Below are 25409 nucleotides of genomic sequence, written 5' to 3'. Positions count from 1 at the left end.
AAGATTACATATTGATCAGTGGACAAAAGGTGACCAAAAGAGCTCACAGAAACGTAGCCCTGTATTTTCCCTAGGAACAATGGTTCAGTTTTCGCTAATTCAGTGTTCACAGTGACTTTACAGAACATAACTATTCTAATAGTGAGAACTGACTGTTATTCTATCTATTTGATAAGGTAGAGGAAAGACTGAACATGTTAAAAGACGTGAAAGATTTTTTTTAAAAGAACTACATTGAACTTCTGGAGGTGAAAACTACAATATCTGAATGAAAAAATACACTGGATGGGATTAAGAGCACATTAAAAACTGCAGGAGAAAAGATTAATGACCAGAAGACACAACAAATAAAAACTATCCAAAATGAAACACAAATAGAAAAAAGACTCAAAAAAAAAAAAAAAGAGAGAGAGAGCATCAGTGATCTGTGGGACAACCTCAAGTGGCCTAATATGCATGTAACTAGAGACACTGAAATGGAGGACTGGCACAGAAAAACATCTGAAAAAATAACAGACGAAAAATATCTGAATTTAATGACAGCTATAAGCCCAGAGATCCAAGAAGCACAAAAAACCCCAAGCACAAAAAACATGAGAAAATTACACTAGGGCAGATCATAATCAAAGTGTTTAAGCCCAGTGATAAACAGGACAATCTTAAAAGCAGTCATAGAAAAAGGCATACTACATCAAGATTAGAATGACAGAAGACATATCATTAGAAACAACACAAGCCAGAAGACAGTAGAGCAACATCTTAAAGTACTGAAAGAAAAAACTGTAATCTAGAATTCTACACTCAGTGAAAATATTTTTCAAAAGTTAAAGTAAAACAGACTCTTTCAGACACACAAGCACCAAAAGAATTCATCACCAGCAGACCACTGCAAGAAATATTACAGGAAGTCTTTCAAGCAGAAGGAAATAACACAAGATGGAAATCTGGAACTACATAAAGGAACAAAGAATCTCAAAACTGGTAAATATATGGGTAAATATAAAATACACACTTTAGTTTTTAAATCTCTTTAAAAGACAACTGGCTGTTTACGGCAAAAATAATAACAGTGTAGTATGGGGCTTTATAACATATGTAGAAGTTAAATGTTAGAAGTATAGTTAAACAGTTAGTAGAAGTTAAACAATAAAAGTACAAAGGCTGAGAAAGGGGAAATGAAAGCATACTGTTGTTAGATTCTTTTACTATACATGAAGCGTTATAACATTACTTGAAGGTAGACCATGATAATTAAAGATGTATACTATAAACCTGAAAGTAATCTCTAAAAATACAATACAAAGTATAGCTACTAAGCAACAAAGGAGATAAAATAGAAACATAAAAAATACTCATTTAATCCAAAAAAGGTAGAAAAAAGGGAACAAAGGAGAGATGAGATGAAAGAAAGATGGTAGATTTAAATCAAGATACCAATAACCACATTAAATGTAAATGGTCTCCACACCCCAATTAAAAGGCAGAGAATATCAGGTTGAGTTAAGAAAGCAGGACCCAACTATAGGCTGCCTTTAAGAAACCCACTTCAAATATAAAGACACAAATAAATTAAAGATAAAATGTTGGGAGAAGATATACCATCCTAACACTAATTTTTAAAAAAATCAGAAGTGGCTACAGTTACACCAGATAAAGCAGATTTAAGGGCAAAGAATATTACCAGGGATAAAAGAAAGTCATTTCATAATGATAAAGAAGTCAATTCATTAAGAAGATATAAGAATCTTAAATGTTTATGGACCTAAGGAGAGAGCTTTAAAATATATGAAACAAAAACTGATAAATGAAAGGGGAAATACAGATTTCAATACCACTCTCTCAATAATTGATAGAATAAATAGACCAAAAATCAGTAAAAGAAAATCAGACAAAGAAGACTTGGACAACATTATCAACCAACTTGATCTAACCAACAATTTATAGAACACTCCACTCAACAATAGCACAATACATATTTTTTCCAAGTGCACATGGAATACTTATCAAAATAGACCATATTATGGGCCATAAGACAAGTCTCAATAAATTTAAATGAATTCAAATTATACAAGATATGTTCTCCGGTGACAATAAAATTAATTAGAAATCAATAATCGAAAGACATCTGGAAAATCTCCAAATATTTGGAAACAAAATAACATACTTCTAAACAACCCATGTCAAAGAAGGTATCAATGCTAAATTAGAAAGTGCTTTAAAATGAATGAAAATGAAAACACAGCATTTCAAAATGTGTTGGTTGTAGCAAAAGCAATGTTTACAGGGAAAATTCATAGCACTAAAAATGCCTCTATTAGAAAAGTCTAATATGACTGATGTACAGTACATTATTTCTCTCCCAAATAGTCATAATTCAATCCACAGCTTCAAAATAGAGAAGACAGCTCAGTTTGATGGGGCAGATCCCCCTTAATTAAAATCATGGTTTTACCTGCAATGAAGACAAAACATAATGCCCACATAATAAAGTCCCACACATCTGGAATGCCAAGAGGTTTGGGTGTAGCGCATGATAGCACACGCACCTGTACGGTTAGCTGGCCTTGCTGATTGGGAATCAGGAGAAGTTAAGCTTTGCCTCCTCCCTACTTCATCAGAGGGAGAGGTTGGTAACGATGATATTGGAGGAGTCTGTGCACGACGTGTGGGAAGTACAGTAGTAGTTGGGTAACTAGAGAACATTTGCCTTTAAGAAAATAACAGTGGTTAGCATAAAAACCCAATTAGAAAATAATATATACATCACAATTTTCTTATAGAAGAATATGCAATCTGGAAAACTATATAAGTTAGCTATAGTTTACTTGGGGGAAGGGGAGAAAGACTCCACAAGTATTAAAAATCGTTATCTCATAGGATGCTTTTACTGTAAAAGTAATAATACCTTATCATTTGTTCAGCAAAATACCAGCAACATAGCAGGTGGATGAAATACACCAATTAACAAAAATATTTTTAAAATCCCTGCCTTCATGAAGCTTTCCTTCTACTATCATACCAAGATGGCAGGAGTATTTTGGTAGGCATATAGTAATTAAGACAATAAAGAAGACTTTTACAGATAGGTAATTTACGATTACTTCAAATATAAATTCACTAGGTAGCCATGAAATTATTCACATGGATTCAGAGTAAGGTCTATAGGTAAGTTATGGAAAGAAAAGATAACTGCCAGTACAACTAAAAAATAGAATATAAATGGTATGCCAGCTGTTTAGAGCGGGAAAGGTACAGGAGAGGTAGTCCCTCTCAGGCTGAGAAGGCAGACATTGACTAAAGAATAAAGTCCAGGAAGATCCTCACTGACCACTCTTTAGATTTGTCGAAGAGAATTAACAACAACTTTTTAAGCATCAAAAAAGCACTGTCTATTCAGTCAAATAACTATGATATGATGGTAATCACACAGGGGGCAGTTGTTCCCTGATTTTCTCATGTTAAGTGATCTTCAGCCAGGCAGAGACAATTGCAGCTCTAATATAGTCCCAGCCAATAGCAAGGAAACAAAGACTGAGAAGAAAGGAGAAGTTGCAAGTTCTGGTGAATGCCTCTGGGAGTAAAAGAGCATTATTTTACCACTGAATCCCACACCTATGCTACAAACCTTGAAAGGCAACAAGGAGTCACAGAGTTATTGATCCTCTGTGGATGCTTTGAATTCTGTAATTCTCAGAGAAATTAAAAACCGTATTAGAATATCCTATTATTCCTCTCTTCCTCCTTTCTTGAACAGAAGCACCTCCTGGAACTGTGTTACTTAAACGAGAGAGGTAAGAGGCAGGGGATGTTTTTTGGGTTTTTTTTTTTTTTAAATTTTTTTTAAGGAAGATTAGCCCTGAGCTAACATCCACCATCAATCCTCCTCTTTTTGCTGAGGAAGACTGGCCCTGAGCTAATATCTGTGCCCATCTTCCTCTACTTTATATGTGGGATGCCTGCCACAGCATGGCTTGATAAGCAGTGCATAGGTCCAAACCCAGGATCTGAACCGGCGAACCCTGGGCCACCAAAGCAGAAGGTGCAAACTTAATCGCTACGCCACCAGGCCGGCTCCAAAACCTAAAACATTATTTGGAATTTACAAACCTACTAAAATAAGACTTGGTTGAAGAAGCATCATAAAACAAGCTCTTTCATTTGAAAAGTAGACTAGTTTGATCTTATAACAAGAATAAAAGTATAATTAAGGGATTATGCTTAAAAGGGAAATAATCTGAAGGAGAAAATTATTTTCATGGAGATAAGCTCCTTCTTGAGGCTCTAATATTCAAAATACATATATACTTACTTTGTGAGGAAAAAAACATTCAAAAGTATAGCCCCTTTCTCCCCCTCAAAGCAATCATTATAAGGAGAGAAAAGTGCTGGAGTACCTGAGTCAGTGCAGTGGCACAGCTGATTAGATCTGGGACCACCACTAACTGGCTGTGAGACTTTGGGCAAGTTATTAAACCTATAAGGGACATTTCCAACTTCAGTAAAATAGGTTTGACTATATGATCTCTTAGGTTCCTTCTAGCTCTAGAATGTCTTGATTTAGTTGGGCACGTTCTTCATAAGAGAACAATCGTGTGTTGAGAACCACAGGCATCAATATAGCAGACGTTAAAGATCCACTTCCCTACCTGAGAAGACTAAGCGGCATCACTCCTGGGGACTCGGATGCAGGCACCGTCTCCGTGTCAGTGACTGGAGTAGTGGCAGTTGTGGTGTCCTCCAGGGAGCTGCTCATGAAGGAAGTTGTGCTCGAGGCTGATGGGCTAGTGGTAACCGGCGTCTGTGCCTGCTGGGCTTGGTCACTTTCTTCAGCTTGTTGATCGATCTCTGTAAACCAAGGTAAAGGTTAAGAAAGCAGTAAGGAGATTGAGATCCAAGATGGCACCGTGAGTAGTCCTCTTTGTCTCTCCCCCTTCAAGTCTACAATTATTTGGACACTTATCGCTTAACAAAGGATATCCAGACAGCATCTCAGGACGTCTGAGAGACCCACGCGACTATACATCAGAAGGTGGACGGACTTTCCTCCGGGAGGATGTGGAAATAGGTGAAAACTCTCCGACCCCGACCGAACAGCCTAGTACCCGCAAGCGGCTTTCTTCCAACGGACGCCCCCAGAAGATCAACACACATCTACGGCAGGAGTGAGCACACAACAGAGGAGCGACGGTGGAAACAGGTGACCAGAACCCTACCTAGAACCCCCGCAATTACTCCTAAACGCAGAGGGAGATCCCACCTAGTGTTCACGGCGCCCGGAGGGTCCCAGAGAGAATCGCTGAGGGTACGGAGGTCCCCCGGCTGCCACTGCCTGCACGGTGGGGCTAGGGATTGCCGGAGATCTTGGAGCAGACTGGGGCTGGGTAAAGCTCCAGAGGCCGACTCCGCGCCCCGGAGGGGAAGCTCCAGAGTTCCGCCCGGGCAGCAGACAAAACTCTCTGTCTGCCATTAGCGGAGGGACCACACCCAGCATCCACAACTCCGGGAAAGTCCCGGAGAGAATCCCAGAGGGCGGGGTGACCCCCAGCTGCCATTGCCCACCCCGTGGGGCTAGGGATTGCCGGAGATCTCGGAGATCTCGGAGAGGACTGGGGCTGGGTGAAGCTCCAGAGTTCTGCCCGGGCAGCAGACAAAACTCTCTGTCTGCCATTAGTGGAGGGGCCACGCCCAGCATTCACAACTCTGGGAAAGTCCCGGAGAGAATCCCAGAGGGCGGGGCGACCCCCAGCTGCCGTTGCCTGCCCTGTGGGGCTAGGGATTGCCGGAGATCTCGGAGAGGACTGGGTCTGGGTGAAGCTCCAGAGTTCTGCCTGGGCTGCAGACAAAACTCTCTGTCTGCCATTAGCGGAGGGGCCACTCCCAGCATTCACAACTCCAGGAACGTCCCGGAGAGAACCCCAGAGGGCGGGGCGATCCCCAGCTGCCATTGCCCGCCCCGTCGGGCTAGGGATTGCCGGAGGTCTTGGAGAGGACTGGGGCTGGGTGAAGCTCCAGAGGCCCGCTCCGCGCCCCGGAGCAGGCCACACCCAGCATCCACAACTCCGGGAAAGTCCCGGAGAGAATCCCAGAGGGCGGGGTGACCCCCAGCTGCCATTGCCTGCCCCGTGGGGCTAGGGATTGCTGGAGATCTCGGAGATCTCGGAGAGGACTGGGGCTGGGTGAAGCTCCAGAGGCCAGCTCCGCGGCCTGGAGGGGAAGCTCCAGAGTTCTGCCCGGGCAGCAGACAAAACTCTCTGTCTGCTATTAGCTGAGGGGCCACGCCCAGCATCCACAACACCAGGAGGGTCCCGGAGAGGAGAATATCAGGCAGGGCAGCAGATGACCAGCTACCACTGAAATCAGGATCTCCGGCTATCCCCCAAGACAGGGCAAAGGGCTCCCCGAGATCCTGGGGAACAGGACTGGGGCAGGGTGGAGTTCCAGTGACCCAGCTCCGTAGGCTAGGGGGAAACCCTACAGGCTCACAGCAGCCTCAGGGAAAGCCTTTGCACAGCACTAGTAGAAAGCACCCATCCGGCAGCCACAAGGCTGGAAGACCCCGGGACAAAAGTAGCATAGCTAGGTGAACTAACCACAGACTGTAGAAGATGCCAATAGCTCTCCTGCGACCCATAGTGGACAAGTGAGATTTTGTGGGTGCCAACAGTGACGGAGCGACAAATATAAGTGATCCTACCCCTGGCCGCTGGAAAAGCCCATAACACCGTTGCAGACCCCAAGGAGGGAGCACGTCTAGGTGGGCTGCAACAGTAGGCACCAGCAGCCTGAAGCCCCCCTGTGACGGCCCCCACGGCAGAGGAGGGAGTCCAAAGGACCACTGTGACTACGAGGAGGGGCCCAGGCCCAGTTAGCAACTGTGGATAGGGTTCCTGGTTGGTGCAGTATAAACAGCTGCTCCCCCACCGCAGCAGCAGAAACAAGTGAAAGGAGCAACTAAACTCTATCTCTATGCAGAGGCACAAATCAACAACATCAAGCAATATGAAAAAATACATTAAATCTCCAGAACAGAAGGAAGATAACAAATACACAGAAAACAATCCCAAAGAAAATGAGATATATAACCTAAATGATGATGACTTCAAAACAGCCATCATTAAAATACTCACTGAGTTAAGAGAGAATTCTGACCGACAACTCAACGAGGTCAGGAGCTATGTCACAAAAGAGTTTGATACGATAAAGAAGAACCAAACAGAAATACTGGAAATGAAGAACACAACAGAGGAGATTAAGAAAAATCTAGATGCACTGAACAGTAGGGCCGATAATATGGAGGAAAGAATTAGCAATTTGGAAGATGGCAATATAGAATTGCTGCAGGCAGAGGAGGAGAGAGAAGTAAGACTAAAAAGAAATGAAGAAACTCTCCGAGAATTATCAGACACAATTAGGAGACGCAACGTAAGGATTATAGGTATACCAGAGGGAGACGAGAAGGAGAAAGGGGCAGAAAGCCTATTCAAAGAAATAATGGCTGAGAACTTCCCAAATCTGGTGAGAGAGATGGATCTTCAGGTGACAGAAGCCAATAGATCTCCAAACTTTATCAATGCAAGAAGACCAACTCCACGGCATATAGTAGTGAAGCTAGCAAAAGTCAAGGACAAGGAGAAAATACTAAGGACAGCCAGGCAAAAGAAACTAACCTACAAAGGAACCCCCATCAGGCTATCAGCAGATTTCTCAGCAGAAACTTTACAGGCTAGAAGAGAGTGGAATGATATATTCAAAAATCTGAAGGACAAAAATCTACAGCCGAGAATTCTCTACCCAGTGAAAATATCCTTCAAATATGATGGAGAAGTAAAAACTTTCCCAGATAAACAAAAATTAAGGGAGTTCATTGCCACAAAACCTCCTCTTCAGGAAATCCTCAGGAAAACCCTCATTCCTGAAAAATCCAAAAAAGGAAAAGGGCTACAACACCAAGAGCAGAGGAGATAAGTAGAAGGACAACAACAGAGAGTAGCAGCTCTTCATCAGAACAGATTAAACCATGGGACGAGAAACAAAGGAAACTGAAGAAAACCGGAAAACAAGACACAAAATAGTAGTGGTAGGCCCCCACATCTCAATAATCACTCTAAATGTAAATGGATTGAACTCCCCAATCAAAAGACACAGAGTGGCAGGACGGATCAAAGAACAAGACCCAACAATATGCTGCCTCCAGGAAACACACCTCAGCCCCAAAGACAAACACAGACTCAGAGTGAAGGGATGGAGAACAATACTCCAAGCTAATAATGAACAAAAGAAAGCAGGTGTCGCTATACTAATATCAGACAAGGTAGATTTCAAAGCAAAACAGATAAAGAAAGATAAAGAGGGACAGTATATAATGATAAAAGGGACTCTCCACCAAGAAGACGTAACACTTATAAATATATACGCACCCAACACAGGAGCACCAAAATTTGTAAAGAAACTCTTAATAGAACTAAAAGAAGACATCAACAACAATACAATAATAGTAGGGGACCTCAACACACCATTAACACCAATGGACAGAACATCCAGATAGAAAATCAACAAGGAAATAATAGAATTAAATGAAAAATTAGACCAGATGGACTTAATAGATATATATAGAACACTTCATCCAAAAACAGCAGGTTACACATTCTTCTCAAGTGCACATGGAACATTCTCAAGGATTGACCATATTTTGGGAACCAAAGCAAACATCAATAAATACAAGAGAGTTGAAATAATATCAAGCATCTTTTCTGATCATAATGCTATTAAACTAGAAATCAACTACAAGAAAAAAGCAGAGAAAGGTGCAAAAATGTGGAGACTAAACAACACGCTTCTGAACAAACAATGGATCATTGAGGAAATTAAAGAAGAAATCAAATATTATCTGGAGACAAATGAAAATGAGAACACAACATACCAAATCATTTGGGATGCAGCAAAAGCAGTCCTAAGAGGGAAATTCATCGCAATACAGGATCACCTCACTAAACAAGAAAAAGCTCACATAAGCAACCTCAAATGACACCTAACAGAACTAGAAAAAGAAGAGCAAACAAAGCCCAGAGTCAGTAGAAGGAGGGAAATAATAAAAATAAGAGCAGAAATAAACGATATTGAAACAAAAAAGACAATAGAAAGGATCAATGAAACAAAGAGTTGGTTCTTCGAAAGAATTAACAAAATTGACAAACCTTTAGCCAGACTCACCAAGAAAAGAAGAGAGAAATTGCAAATAAATAAAATTAGGAATGAGAGAGGAGAAATCACAACAGATACCAATGAAATATAACAGATCATAAGAGAATACTATGAAAAACTATATGCCAACAAATTGAAGAACCTGGAAGAAATGGACAAATTCCTAGACTCCTACAATCTCCCCAAACTGAATCAGGAAGAAATGGAGAATCTGAATAGGCCAATCACAAGTAAGGAAATAGAAACGGTAATCAAAAACCTCCCCAAAAATAAGAGTCCAGGACCGGACGGCTTCTCTGGAGAATTCTACCAAACATTCAAAGAAGACTTAATACCTATTCTTCTCAAACTGTTCCAGAAAATTGAGAAAGATGGAGTACTCCCTAACACATTCTATGAAGCCAACATCACTCTGATCCCCAAACCTGACAAGGACAACACAAAGAAGGAGAACTACAGGCCAATATCACTGATGAACATAGATGCAAAAATCCTCAACAAAATTTTGGCAAACCGAATACAGCAATACATCAGAAAGATTATACACCATGATCAAGTGGGATTTATACCAGGGACACAGGGATGGTTCAACGTCCGCAAGTCAATCAACGTGATACACTATATCAACAAAATGAAAAACAAAAACCACATGATCATCTCAATAGATGCAGAGAAAGCATTCGACAAGATCCAACACCCATTTATGATAAAAACCCTCAATAAAATGGGTATAGGAGGAAAGTACCTCAACATAATAAAGGCCATATATGACAGACCCACAGCCAACATCATACTCAGTGGACAAAAACTGAAAGCCATCCCTCTGAGGACAGGAACAAGACAAGGGTGCCCACTTTCACCACTCCTATTCAACATAGTACTGGAGGTGCTGGCCAGAGCAATTCGGCAGGAAAAAGAAATAAAAGGAATCCAAATAGGTAACGAAGAAGTAAAACTCTCGCTGTTTGCAGACGACATGATCTTATATATAGAAAACCCCAAAGAATCCACAGAAAAACTATTAGAAATAATCAACAACTACAGCAAAGTAGCAGGGTATAAAATTAACGTGCATAAATCAGCAGCATTTCTATACACTAACAATGAACTAACAGAAAAAGAACTCAAGAACTCAATCCCATTCACAATCGCAATGAAAAGAATAAAATACCTTGGGATAAACTTAACCAAGGAAGTGAAGGATCTATACAATGAAAACTACAAGACTTTCTTGAAAGAAATTGACGATGACATAAAGAGATGGAAAGACATTCCATGCACATGGATTGGAAGAATAAATATAGTTAAAATGTCCATACTACCTAAAGCAATCTACAGATTCAATGCTATCCCAATCAGAATCCCAAGAACATTCTTCACAGAAATTGAACAAACAATCCTAAAATTCATATGGGGCAACAAAAGACCGCGAATTGCTAAAGCAATCCTGAGCAAGAAAAACAAAGCCGGCGGAATCACAATCCCCGATTTCAAAACATACTACAAAGCTACAGTGATCAAAACAGCATGGTACTGGTACAAAAACAGGTCCACAGATTAATGGAACAGAATTGAAAGCCCAGAGATAAAACCACACATCTATGGACAGCTAATCTTCGACAAAGGAGCAGAGGGCCTACAATGGAGAAAAGAAAGTCTCTTCAACAAATGGTGCTGGGAAAACTGGACAGCCACATGCAAAAGACTGAAAATTGACCATTCTTTTTCACCACACACCAAAATAAACTCAAAATGGATCAAAGACCTAAAGATTAGGCCTGAGACAATAAGTCTTTTGGAAGAGAATATAGGCAGTACACTCTTTGACATCAGTTTCAAAAGAATCTTTCCGGACACTGTAACTCCTCAGTTGAGGGAAACAATAGAAAGAATAAAAAAATGGGACTTCATCAGACTAAAGAGCTTCTTCAAGGCAAGGGAAAACAGGATTGAAACAAAAAAACAGCTCACTAATTGGGAAAAAATATTCACAAGCCACTTATCCGACAAAGGGTTAATCTCCATAATATACAAAGAACTCACACTGCTTAACAACAAAAAAACAAACAACCCCATCAAAAAATGGGCAGAGGACATGAACAGACATTTCTCAAAAGAAGATATGAATATGGCCAATAGACACATGAAAAGATGTTCATCATCGCTAATCATCAGGGAAATGCAAATCAAAACTACACTAAGATATCACCTTACACCCGTTGGATTGGCAAAAACATCCAAAACCAAGAGCGACAAATGTTGGAGAGGTTGTGGAGAAAAAGGAACCCTCATACACTGTTGGTGGGAACGCAAACTGGTACAGCCACTATGGAAAACAGTATGGAGATTTCTCAAAAAGTTAAAAATAGAAATACCCTATGACCCAGCCATCCCATTACTGGGTATCTATCCTAAGAACCTGAAATCAGAAATCTCAAGAGTCCGTTGCACCCCTATGTTCATCGCAGCATTATTTACAATAGCCAAGACGTGGAACCAACCTACATGCCCAGAAACTGATGATTGGATAAAGAAGATGTGGTATATATACACAATGGAATACTACTCAGCCAATAAAAAAGACAAAATTGGCCCATTCACAGCAACGTGGATGGACCTCGAGGGTATTATGTTAAGCGAAATAAGCCAGTCAGAGAAAGACGAACTCTATATGACTCCACTCATAGGTGGAAGTTAGTATATTGACAAGGAGATCTGATCGGTGGTTACCAGGGACAAGGTGGGGGTGGAGGGAGGGCACAATGGGGGAAGTGGTGTACCCACAACATGACTAACAAAAATGTACAACTGAAATCTCACAAGGTTGTAATCTATCATAACATTAATAAAAAAAAAAAAAAAAAAGCAAGCAGTAAGGATTTGTTTTTTCAAAAGTGACAAAGTGACAGTGGACTGGAAAACTTTCAACTTTTAACTTGGAAAGCTTCTAAATATATTTCATAAGTATCAATTTCTATGAGAGATTTACAGAAAAAAATGTTCTTAGACATACACATCCTTATATTCACTACTGTACTCGTTACTATAGACGCTACAGACAATAATGTAACAAGTCCTCATTTTTTTAGAGAAGAAAGTTTTCTTGAAAACAAAAAAGTCTCACATTTGTTTTTAAGATTTGACAAGAGGTTCTCTAAAGATACCTGAGCATTAAAACTGTGTTTCCTTGGCACTTTGATTTTAATGCTTATCTTTAATCTTTAAACATAAAGATGAAGACATGCAAATACAAGAATAACAAAAACATAGAAACTACATGCTCTAAAAAGGACAGTGTCTCACAAAATAAACAACTCCTAAGATTTAAAAGAAAAAAAAGTTAGTTACAATGTTGAAGAGCTTACAAAGTATTCATAATTTTTTCTTATCTGTAAGAGAGCCTATGAGTAAACATAATCAAGATAGCAGTAGCTACAAAGATAGCCAACTCTATTAGGTTTGCTAAATGGCCTTCATAATCATCATGATCTTAACACTCCTATTTATATGCACCATGTACCTCTCTCTGCCTATTTACCGTCAAAACTAAGAAAGGACGGAGTTGAGTAAGGGAAAAGGAAAGGAAGGAGGAAGCGGAAGGGAAGGAAGAAAAAAAGAACGGAGGCTCCATGAAGGCAAGGGACTTTGCTTTGTTCACTGCTGACTCCCCAGAACCTAGAAGAGTACCTGGCACGTAGCAGGCACTCAGTAAACATTTACTTAATGAATCTCATTTTTATCTGAGAACTCATATTATCCCCAAAGGTGAGGATAAAAGAGAAAACAAAGTTTTTTACAAAGAATATAGAGTCTATGAAAGTAGTACTTTACAATGTCTCTGAAAAGTTATCAGAATAATATGTATTTTCAATCAGATCAATCAATATTTGAGCAATAAAACAAGACAATGAACAGAAAAAAATACTTGAGTACCTTTCATAGCATGAGTTAAATTTCTGGTTTACAAAATGTAGTAATAATTATTAAGTTCTAATGCTTGTATAGGTTTAAAATAGAAAATTACAGGTAGACAGATGATTATTAATATATATATATAAAAAACTGTTTGCCTTGCAAAGGAAAAACAATCTGAAACTTGCTTTGACCAAAAGACATTTTTATAAATCATTTACAGAATACAGTCACGTGTCTCTTAATGATGGAGACATGTTCTGAGAAATGTGTTGTCAGGCGATTCTCTCACTGTGTGAACATGAGAGTGTATTTACGCAAAGCCAGATGGTATAGCCTATTACACACCTAAGCTATGTGGTACCAATCTTATGGGACCACCGTCATACACGCAGTCCGCCATTGACTGAAACACTGTTATGCAGCACATGACTATATAGAATTTCTGACAATTACAAATAATTTCAAATTATAAATAATTTTAAAATTATTATAAATAATAATTATATAAATAATTTCAGCACAAAAGTCAAAAAATCTGAGAACATACCTTGCTTAATTTTGCTCCCAAACTGGTCTTCCAAAAGCCCGTGGACCACTAATTTATAAATCATGGCTTGAGCTCGTTCCAGATCGGCTAATCCCAATGCTCTCTTTATGGGTGACCGCATGACTGCTCGCTTCACCATGTGTCGCATCAAGAACTGTAGGGCTGCACGCATCTCCACATCTTCATGAACAACTGGAGAGCTTGCACAGTCTGAGTTGTGGCCATTTTCAGCCAGAACTTTTGGTATCAGCAAGAGCTCAGCATATTTACTACAGCCAAGAAGAGCACTAAGTGATTTCATAGCACCGAGGTAGAGATAGGACAGTTGGACTGCTCTCATTTCTGACTGGGCTATGTCATGGTTTTTAGACAAGTGTTCATGATTTTTTCTTTTTCCTTCTGTTATTTGATGTAGCGATTCCACACCTGGCAGTGTTGGATCTACAGAAAACGAAGCTATTTCGTTTTCTGACTTGGAGCTTGTGGTACCCTGACTTTTGACATCATCAGATGTTAAGCCTGTTCGCATATCTAAAGCAGATTCACTCTCGGTTTTCTGCTCAACATCCCCTTTCTCCTCAGACTCATGTCGGTGTTTCTTTTCATGTCGCTTGGTGCTCTGTTTACCCATGTCCTCGTGAATGCCAGTCAGATACGTGAGGTCCAGCAACACAGAAGCCGTCAGGCCTCGGAATCGCGCCACATCAAAAGGCAGTGGTTCACAGGGTTCCAGATTATACAACGGAGTATCACTAGGCGACCAAAAAGTTGGGAAGCTTTAATAAAGATCAGAATGACACAGGAAGAACCAAGTGAGGGATAGACAGGAGGAAAGTACAGAAGATAATGTAGACAAAATAAGATGCATCATGTACAGAGTACAGAGAATAATTTACACAAACTAGAGAAGTCATTGCAAACAGAAAAATGAGTCTATTATGAGAAAATGGTGAGATGTGATGTTAAATGCAAAAGCAATGAGATGTGCATACGCTTTCAAATAAGAATATTCATTATTATATAATGTAAGCTAAGAATTAGCAAAAATTCTGTAAAGAGCCGAATACCAAATGTTTTATACCTTGCAGGCCACACGGTCTCTGTTGCAACCTTTCAGCCCTGCCACCAGTGTGAAAGCAGCCATTGATAAATGAATGGGTGTGGCTGTATGACTTTGTCTACTACAATAAGAGGAGGTGGACAAAATGTAGTTTGCCAATCCCTGATGTGAGCTATTTGCAAAGTTCGTACAATAAATCTAGTTTATTATGTGAATAATGGTCATTTATAATCCATTCCAGGGAAGAACTGGTTTCATTAGAAAAACTAGTAGTCTCTAATTAATGCTTCTAATTCATAGTTTAATTAAAACTATGATCATATGTTTCCTGATATTTGGCAAGAACTTCCTTATTAAAAATGTTATAATTATACAAAATGCAACAGAAAGCTTTACCAAGTATACAAAGTTTGGTGGCATACATTTGTTTTACTAACCTAAATCTTGGTTCTAGCTTAACCTTCCTAACCTTATTTTTCCCTTTGCCTCATTTTTCTTATTTGCTTTAATTTATAATATATTTATTTTGCCATATTGTATGCATCTCAATAAGGCATCATAAATCCCTCCTGAAACAAGGCAAAGAATAAAAGAAAACATAGGTATTTCATGTAACACTGTAAAATTTGCACTGGTTTCTTCATTTGGTGGAGTAGGGGGAGGTAGAGTCCATTAACTCCTGAAATTGTGGGTAATCTTATGTAGGTGTGTTTTTCAGCTGAGAGGATCCACAGCTACAGTTAGATTCTAAAACAGAACTGCCTCCAAAAAATACTTAAGAACCACTGTTTTAGATATTGCCCCATGTCATATTAACACTATAAAGTAATCACTTTAGGCAATATAATAAAGTTAAATAATATCATCAATAAATCCATATTTTCAAATGATACAATTATGAGGAATCATTAGATAAGTGAATCCTCTTATTGAGGGAGATACTTGACATATTTCCTTTTAAAAATATGAAGTTTCTATTTCACACAAATCCTATCTAATTATAAACACAACTAAATGCTTTTAAGTACAGCTTGTGTCAAATAAATGTAAACTTCACGTCTATCCAAAATGTTGCACACTGAGGGGACAGAAATATGTCCTTAAAAAAAAAAAGCAAGAATACTGAAAATCATAGATAATCCAAAACCTAATTTTTGTCACTCAAATGTTTCTGTCCTACATTCAAAGCCCTCCTACAAGAAAGTAACTGACATCTGCTGGTTGGCGTTTTTCTATTCCAGTGTGTTATGGAAATGATCAAAAAGCAGGGAGCCAAATGAAAAATACAAAGAAGGAACCCAGTTAAACCTAAACTAGTGAGCTTACCATTTCTTCACAAAACAAACCAAAAAACTTCATGTTTTACAAACCACTAGAATTCCAAGGAACACAGGTTTGAGAAATATTCCTTTATGAAATCACAGTACTCATACCCAGCTGTATGAAAAACATTATTTTAAAAAGTTAACTGGCAGCTCACGTGAAATACATAATTACTCACTGTCCATAGGCAATGGCCCATTTCACCAATACATACTCGTTTGCTAAAAGTGTAACTCAACAGATCATACCTGATGGTAATTTCTGCTTCATCCCATTGGACTTTGGCAGACGTGCTGCCCTCTTTGACCACTCCCAGCAGCGTGGCATGGCGCCCAGTTTGCTTGTGAACACACCGACCTCCAACTCTAAGACCAGCATCAACTCCTCCTATCACTGCCAGCACAGGCCACACCTCTATGCAAAGGGTCCTCAGCTGCGGCTCTGAGAGGTCAGCAAGGCCATGTCTATTATGTTTACCTTTCTCTTCCTCTTTGCTCTCCTTCTCCTCTCTCATTTCATTTTCCTCTCGGCTTTGAACCGAGCGGCTTTTCTTTAGCTTCTGACCTGACTCTTTAATACATATCTTAATTTTGTGCAGCCTTTCCATCATTTTTTTGTTAATGCAGTAAGTCCAACGGTCTGTTCGGTGAAGGATACGGATAAGCTGAATAGTGGCCTCTGCCAGCACTGCTGCTACTGGACTACAAATGGGGTCTCCTGGAAGTAAGTCTCGTGGTGTGCCACGCATCTGCATATCACAAATTTTCACCTATAAAACAAAAGAGGGTGACAAACTATTTTTAATAGTTCTCAAACTATTAGTCACTATATTCTAGCACATGTAATCTCATGTTGAATTAGTGTCTGGTGTCCTAATACATGTGTATTATACCACCGGTCCCCAGTAAGGAGCGAGCAAATACTACAGATCTACTGAAGTTAGTAGCAGTAGGTCCTCTGAAATAAGCTGCCCTGTCATTTAAACTTCTTGTGGCCTGTGAGTATCAGACCTGCTGTGGCCACTTGACAGATGGATATAGACGAAAGTATATGTGACTGACTCAATTTAGTCCAAAAAGAAGCCTTGAGAATCTATTCACTCTCATCCTCAGGACTCCAGAATAATAATGAGCCCTGGGACCATCTTATACTGCTCAAGGGACACAAGCATAAAATCATAAATCTAGATAATTGAGATACTCCCAATCTGGACACACATTTCAAAAAAGACACAGAGATTAAAAGAAGAGCAAGACTTGGGTTCAAATCTTAACTTTGCATAATCTTGGGAAACTATTTAATCTCACTAAACCTCAGTTCATTCATCTGAAAAAATGGCACTAATATAATAGTATCTGTTTCTTACGGTCATTTTAAAGATTAAATGAGACAATGCATATAAAGTGCTTATTAGCACAGCACCAGACACACAGTAAATGTTCAAAAACTGTTAACTATTATTAGTATTGTTTTTATCAGAGATCCTGAAACTTATCAGAAGAGGCTTCTGGGCAGAATAAATTGATTAACACATAGTCTAAGATTGAATGAACTCCTTCAAGGTCCACAGATCTTGGGGAGCAATAGGCCATCATTCTAACCAGAACAAAGCAGAACCTATTTTGGGCTGCAAGAGTGTCATCAGGGAAAGGGATGACAGCAGCTGCTGCCTCTTTACTTCAGCTCCAGTTCAGTTTCGTTGACCACCTGTTCAAGAAGCAGTTCCCCTCTCTCGTGAATAGCTAGCCTGAAATATACTTCCTTGAAAAATTTTAAAATATACTTAAAAACACAGAATAAAAGGTAACTTTCATGGTTAGGATTTACCAAGTCCAGCAATTCCATTATAGAAATATTATATATGAGATAACATGAAAACTTTCTACTAAAAAATAACTAGCAATTCTGGAGACCAGACCTAGGCTGCACTACATCCTCAAGTGAAAGGATGGGGTAGAAAACAAATCCACCCATCTGTACAGGGAGACCACGAAGAAGTCTGTCTCTGCCTGGGTTTTAGATGAGGAGAAAAAAAAAATTTAGTGCGAAGGTATCTCTTTAATCCTGTCCTCCTGAAGGTTTAAGGTTCAAATTTACACCGTCTACAAGGTCTAAGAACCCCTTCAGCTGAATGAATGAAAGACAGCTTCCTTATCACACCTGGAACTTCTATTATTCAGCTAATGGTATCTGATTACATTTAAAGTTATTTCTAGTTTTTTCTCTCATATGCATAATGGCCAACGAATCAGATTATCCCTATTTCCTAGAATTCTCATAATTATACATATGTTTGAAAAGTGACTATATTCAAATTGACAGAATATCAAATAGCACCTTCATAAAGAGTCAAGACAATTTCTAAAAGTAATCTAACCTCCTTCTAAAAGAGTCAATTACCTGAGCAGGTACTTTTAGTGACAGAAATAGCTTATTACATTTATAAACTTTGTATGATGCTCACAAATATTAATAAAAAATGACAAATATCCTTTATACTTAAGTATAAAAGCTTGAGGTTTTATTACCTTCTCCCCCGGGTTGCTACTATAGAACATTACACACGGGTACAACTCTGCTGCATCCACATCTTCAAAAGCTAATTTAGGTTCCTATAGTATGGCAGAGGTGATGAAAATAAAAGGAAATGAACATATTTTTAAGAACTGATAATATCCAATCACATTAAAATTCAAAACTCATGATACAGAACAAAAGTTACTAGAGCCAAATCTCAATTAACCTTGCTAACCAAGGAAATTCCACAAAGAATAAACGATGCAAATTTGTTCATCTGTTTCAACAATCTTACTATCTTTCTGTTGCTTGTTTGGCACTGATAAATACTGTAAGAACCAAACGTATTAGAGAAAAAGCAGAGAAGAGTGGATAATTTATAAACTGAATGACTAGCACTTGAATAACCGAGTTGAGTGTAAATAAAAACAAAAAAACATGCAGTGCTTGTGAATGAGTTTCAGTACCTCTCCATTTTTCCCAAAGGAAATGGTCCTGGCTTCCATGTCTAACACGCAGGTAATGAAGTCTCCTTGAGTAAAGCTGGACAACGTCAGAGTCTGTTCTCCATTGTGATAAAGGTTACCACTGTAGGCCCGATAGAGCCACATATCCGAGGTAGTACGGTGGTTAAAGTCATGTACTGGCCAGCGAGAAACTCCAACACACGTGCCTTCATTACCTCTGTTTTCCTTCACAATGTAAAACTAAAATGAAAGTGGTAATGTTCACTAATAGTCAAAAGACCTGTTTCTATACTATTAACTGCATAAACCAATACCTGAGAATATGTTTATAAATAATATGTATGCATTTGTGGGAACATGATAAGTTTATTTGCAGCCTAGTGAAAATGACATACAAATGAAATAATTTCATTATTTTGTAAAGATTTTACAACAAATTTAATCTTTACCTTGTAGAACATTTAGAATAACCTCTGAGTACTTACTTAAAAAAATCATTTTAGCTTACATCTTAATTAAGAAGCTGAAGAAGTGAGTCTAGTCCAGGAAACTATTAATAGAAAGCTTCCATTCTTTACATACAAATTTTCTAACTATTCTCTTGTGTATACTTTTGTGCAGAAGAGTTAATATAGCAGGCCTGAGACTGCTATCTTTAAAAAGTCATGCTTGTAATGCTGGCCCTTGAGTAGTATCTGGGAATTTGACTGGTGAACAGTTTCTTACACTGATACAAAACTTTCCCTAAGTGACAAAGGTGGTTCACCAAAGCTAGAATGTTTGAACAAACAAGGTGGTTTACGCTGAACATCTGCTTTCCTTCTGGGGAGCCTAGAATTTTGATACATACCAGGCAATGCGTACCTTCATGACCAGCCCCCCATAAAAATCTTGGGCACTAAGTCTCTAATGGGCTTCCCTAAAACATCACACACATGTTGCTGCATTTTGTTGCTGAGAAAAGAGTGTGCTCCATGTGACCCCTAGTGGGAGGGAGAAGACATAAGGAAGCCTGCACATGGATTCCTTCAGACTCTGCCTGTGTCTTTTTCTCTTACTATCTGGCTGCATATCCTTACTGCATTGTTATAATAAATCTTAGTCATGAATACAACTATATGATGAGTCCTATGAGTCCTTCAAACAAACCTTTGAATATAGGAGTGATTTTAGGGACCCCCAACATAGTGGTGACAATAATGAGGTTCAACAGAACAACTCCGACTCATTAAAATATAGTTGCAGTGTTATTTGGGGAAAGAGAGAAGTGGGGAAAGACAAAACTCTGGTGCCTGGTGGCTATGGAGTTATAGGTGTTATGAAACAGCAGGTGAGTTGCTATCTGTTCTGAGAGGTAAAAGTTACCCATGGAATTCAAAAATAAAGCTCCAACCACAGGAGAGCTGGCTCGCTGGATCCCCTGGCTGCTTCTGGCCTTGGTAGCTAAAGTGAGGAAAAAAGAGTAGCCAGGGTAAAAACTGTCTTCTCTTCACAAGAAGGAAAGGGCAAGACATTCCCACAAATGGGTTGTGGATGGGCCAAAGAATATAAATTAGCTTGCAGTTGCTCTCTCCTCCAGGTGGGAAGGGAAAGAATTCAAAAATTCCTGAAAGAGGGTTTTGGGTAGACCAAAAATATTAGAAGTGTGTTGCTCTGTCCTCCAAGTGAGAGGAAAAATGGTTAATCAGTTCCCAGGGCTGGAACAAAGCTCTAAACAGACTAGAGGAGAAGGAGAGGAGAGAGAATGAAAGAAAATACCACTCCAGCTATTTTCTTTAGCCTAGATGCTGCCTCTGCTGCTGCAGTGCCCCGCCTCAACCAATTAACCCTGTAAATGCTAAATTTACTGCTAGGGGTTTGCGTAAACTTGAGATCTGAGGGGGAAAAGTAAGTTATAAAAAACAGCTTTGTTTTGTGGCCATTGCATCTGGATGTACAAAAATTGATGTAAAATGTTATATGCTTATAACTTCATAAATGCTAAGAGATCATCCTGATCAGTAAAAGCTACAAAGGAAACACATCAGTGGGAGACAGCTTCCTTGCTTTTTTGCCACCCATAGGTAGACTGGAATTTAAACCGAGCATTGGAAATAAAACAAGCCTCCATAACTGACAATTTTTTGCTATGATTTTTGCCTACTAGAGTTCTGGAAAAATGGAGACAAAATAAAAAGAGTGGCAATCTCTAAATAGAGATACACAGATATACTTCTAGAGTTTTAAAAAGCGGTTTTTACTTGCTAATGAGTTCCTGTAAAACCAGATGTCTGACCCTTAGAGGCTGATGATTTCCCCACCCGAACCACATATTTTCAAGTGGGTAAATTTGGACTCTAAGATTGACAAGGCAAAAGAGCTTAGGAAAGCCTTACTTGTCACTTGGACTTAAAACACAGCTGTCTGGTCATATAGCATCTAGGCTTTACTGCTGCCAAAAAAGTTGCTAGTTTTTTAGAATCCTGAACTTAGAGATTCTAATTGCCTGGACCTGAGTCTAAGCTAAATCCTGAAACTATCTACCATGGGCTGTTTCAACCCAGCAAGAGCTGTGCTCGACTAAAACGAGGCACAGGCCCAATGAAAAAAACACAAACTCTGGGACTTTGCAGATTTAGGACTCCGTCTATGTGGCCATGGACTACAAAAACATCATGGATTTGGGTTGGACTGTCTAGGTCTCTTGCAGATGCCACTGGGAAAGGGCTTGTTCTTAGATAGAACCATCTAAATTTGAGTTGCTGACTGGCTCTCTATTTCTGACACAGAAACTGATTACATTCCTAACTTGTAATTCCTACCAAAAGCTGGAGGAGGGCACACCACAGGGAGTATAACTCCTCTGTCCACTCTTAACAGACTGGACGCTCAGCCTCCTCTTGGGAATGTCCCACTGCTGTTGACTGATTTTGTTCGGCTTTCTGGATTGCAGCTTGCAACAACAGACTGACAAGCTTGCCTCTACACGTCTCATCACTTAGAGTAAGGCAGTTTATTAAATGAAGCTCTCCACAGAGACTGATCTTTTCTAGGCTGCTCACTGGATAGATGATTACGATAAAAGAGAAAGAAGGTTTTGTTAACCTATTTTGAAAAAAAAATTTAATTGAGATTTTGTCCTGACCAATGCCTAACTTTTCTGGTTAAGCTGTACAAAAATGTTTTTGTGTGAAAATCCTTTTGTCCCTCTTGCACCTAACCTTTCTGGACAAAAGGTCTAGATAAAAATTAAAAAAGACTGGAAAAATCTGAAGTTATAATTACTAAATGAGACACACTCATTTTAGAACAAGGGAGAAAAAACAAAAACCCCGGCCATGGGGAAGTGGGGAGGAGTGGGGAGGCATTAACAATCTTTGTTTTTCAGAACTGTTCCTCCTTCTAGGAGAAAAAAAAAATCCATGTTGTCTTGAAGGCTATTATGAGCACTTATTAAATTCAAACTGACTGCTGAGCCTCCTATCACACCTGATAGACAATAAGAAGTAGGTGGCCCCAGGTCCGGCACTTTCCACAGAACACCTCCAGTTGGCATCCACACTCGAGGCAGATAAACTGATGTCACAGACAAGCAAAACCATTTCACTTTTAGGCAGTCCCTCTGCAACCAAGGACTCAACTAAATTATTCAGACTGTACAGGGAACTCAGGGTGGGAGGCTCCCTGGTGGGAGGCCACATTGGGGCCCTGTTAACTTGTTCTATCTGACTACTGTACATCCTGATTAGCAGTGTCCTAACAATTATAAACATTTTCTTCCCAAGAATACCACATATGCCCTCTGGGATTGTATTTCTTGTGTGTGTACCCTCACATGACACTACCTGAGTCCTGGACTGGCCAGAGTTGTGCTGTGCTTCACCGGTGCCTAAGCCAGTTTTAAAAAGTTAATACAAAAACTTAAAGACAAAGCCACACGGCTTTTTCAGATGGACCTTTATGGTTAATGAGATTTGTTTTAACTGGCTAAGTATAGGACGCCTTAAAGGCATAACTGAAGTCAATGCTACAGATTGGTCTCACCCTGCTGTACGAGGTCCTACTGATAATAATTTTACTGTAAAGACTCTGTGGCGAAGAGCAAAGGGGATGGGCTGCGCAAAAAAGGAGTTAAAATAGCAGAGACTGCTACCCTTAGGAAGGCCTGCTTGCAATGTTGGTCCTTGGCTGGCATCTGGGAACTAGACAGGTAAACAGTTCCTTACACTGATAAAAACTTTCCCTAACTGATAAGAGTGGCTCACTGTGCCTAGACTGTACAATAATATGGTTTATGCTAATCACCTGCTTTGCTTCTGGAAATCTAAAATTTTACTGTATGCCAGGCAGAGAGTACCTATGTGACCACCACCCAATAAAAATCTTGGGCACTGAGTCTCTAATGGGCATTCCTAGGCAGAAACATCACACACATTACTGCATTTTCATTGCTGGGAGCACTGTGTGACACCTCATGGGAAGGATGATCTTGATTTTTTAATGCTCATTTAAAAAATTTTTGACATAATTTTAGAATTACAGAAGAATTAACAAAAATAATATGGAGTTCCTGCATTATCTTTCATTTAGTTTCCCTTTATGTTAACATATCGATAGAAATTTACATACAATGATTTTTTTTAAAAGTCTATACATTTTTTTATAAGAACTTGGGGAAAAAGGACTAAAAGACACATGCTAAAAACTACTTGGAATTCTACGCACCTTCCACTGATAGCACCCAGAAGTTACTCCAGTTGATGCCAATCCATATCCTTTTCCTCCACTGCCATGCGTTAAAATCTGTCCATTTTCCACGAGGCAACACTGAGCTTTCTCTGGGTCAAAGGATACTTCTTGTATCGGAAGATTCTCATCTTCTTCCTCCAACTCTCCTTGCTTCTAACAGAAAGGAAGCTGGGTCAGCATTTTGGAGTAACCGAGATCTCAGTTAATATATATTCTAAGATTCCTTAGTTTGATCCCCCAAATATTTACTAAGTATCTACTATGTACCAGTTACTGTGCAGGCAATGGGAACACAATGATAAACACAGTGTCCTCCCTGCCCATAAAGAGCTTATAGTCAAATTAGGGGACAGAGAGACAAATAAATAACACCAATATCATAGTGAGAGAATAACAGAAATTATACGACAGGTAAAGCAGAAACATAAAAGTGTGAGTGTCTAACCATGTGTGGGAAAGATAAGGTAAGCAATCAGAAAAGGATGACTCCTGAGCTCAGTCCTGAACAACGAGAAGGCATTAAGCAGGTGGTCAAAGAAGAGAAAGGCATTTAGGGCAGTATGTGCCAAGGCATGAAGGTGCAAGAGAGTTCAGTGATTTTAAAGTAATTGCAAGTAGTGGGGAATGTCTGGAGGACGAGAGTGGCAGAAAGGAGCCTAGACAGAAAAGAAGGAAGAAACTCACAGATGGCCTTGAGTCCCATTTTATGATTGAATTTTACCCTATACACAATAGGGAGTGCCTACACAGAATGATTTATATAGAGGATCTCTGATCAGATCTGTGTTTTACAAACATTGTGTTACCAAGAGTATATAGGATGAAGGCAAAGAGACCACTCAGGAGATTACTGCAAGAGTTCAGGTGAGAAATACTGAGTACTTGAATTCACTCATTCATTCAATGAATATTTATTAAGCATCTGCTATGTGGCAGGCCCCATACCAAGTCCCATATATTCACCAATATGTTAGATGATAAGGTCTCTGCTCTCATAGAACTTATATTTTGGAAGATAGAGACATAAAATAAATAAACAAGAAAATATCAGATAATAAATGCTATGTTGAAATTAAAAAAGGGGACGTAACAAAAAGTGTATGGCTACTAACTCTACATTGAGGATCAAGAAAGGACTCTCTGAAGAAGCGATAATTCAGTTGAGACCTGAATAAAAATAAGTTGACTTCTGAGAAATACGTCTGAGGGAAGTATTCTAAGTAGAGAGAATAGCCAGTGAAAAGCTCGAAGGAAGGAACAAGATTAGTATATTCTCCAAAAAGGAAGAAGGCAAGCTGTTTAGAGTGTACTGAGCAAAGGGGAGAGAACAAGAGTTCCAGATTTTATCCCAAGAATGATAAGAAACCACTGGAGGGTTTATCAACATATTTAGCTCTGATTTCTAATTTTAAAAGATCGCTCTGGATCTTGTGTAGAGAATGGACTATAGGAAGTTAACAGTGGAAGCAGAAAGACTAGTTAGGAAGCTAATGCAGAGTCCAGGCCAGAGATGATAGTGGCTTGGAAAAGGGTGATGGCAGGGAAATGATAAGGTGGGCAAACTCAACTTATGTTTTACAGAGGAGTCAATCCAACTTGGAGATTGTATGGATGGAGAAAATGGGGGATGGGTTGTGATAGGAAGGGGAAT

At 39.3% G+C, this 25409-nt stretch overlaps 1 protein-coding gene across 16 annotated transcripts in view; it reads right to left on the bottom strand.

Moving 5' to 3' along the window:
* Positions 1–25409, bottom strand: part of HERC1 (HECT and RLD domain containing E3 ubiquitin protein ligase family member 1) — a 203903-nt gene that overhangs the window by 56016 nt on the left and 122478 nt on the right. For 10 of the 16 annotated variants that reach the window (XM_070500325.1, XM_070500306.1, XM_070500355.1 and 7 more), the window contains 7 exons: positions 23735–23911; positions 19031–19270; positions 18575–18658; positions 16295–16815; positions 13664–14439; positions 4647–4845; positions 2547–2707 (listed from right to left, as the gene is read on the bottom strand). In XM_070500325.1, the coding sequence (XP_070356426.1) occupies positions 2547–2707; positions 4647–4845; positions 13664–14439; positions 16295–16815; positions 18575–18658; positions 19031–19270; positions 23735–23911 (2158 nt within the window). The remainder of the gene's footprint in view (positions 1–2546; positions 2708–4646; positions 4846–13663; positions 14440–16294; positions 16816–18574; positions 18659–19030; positions 19271–23734; positions 23912–25409) is intronic. The other 6 variants (XM_070500345.1, XM_070500372.1, XM_070500334.1 and 3 more) reach the window with 3 other exon arrangements.

The sequence above is a fragment of the Equus asinus genome, chromosome 2 (genome assembly GCF_041296235.1).
Source record: "Equus asinus isolate D_3611 breed Donkey chromosome 2, EquAss-T2T_v2, whole genome shotgun sequence".
Lineage (NCBI taxonomy): Eukaryota > Metazoa > Chordata > Mammalia > Perissodactyla > Equidae > Equus > Equus asinus.
Note: the sequence above shows the minus strand (reverse complement) of the source record. Positions and strands in the feature narration are given on the sequence as shown.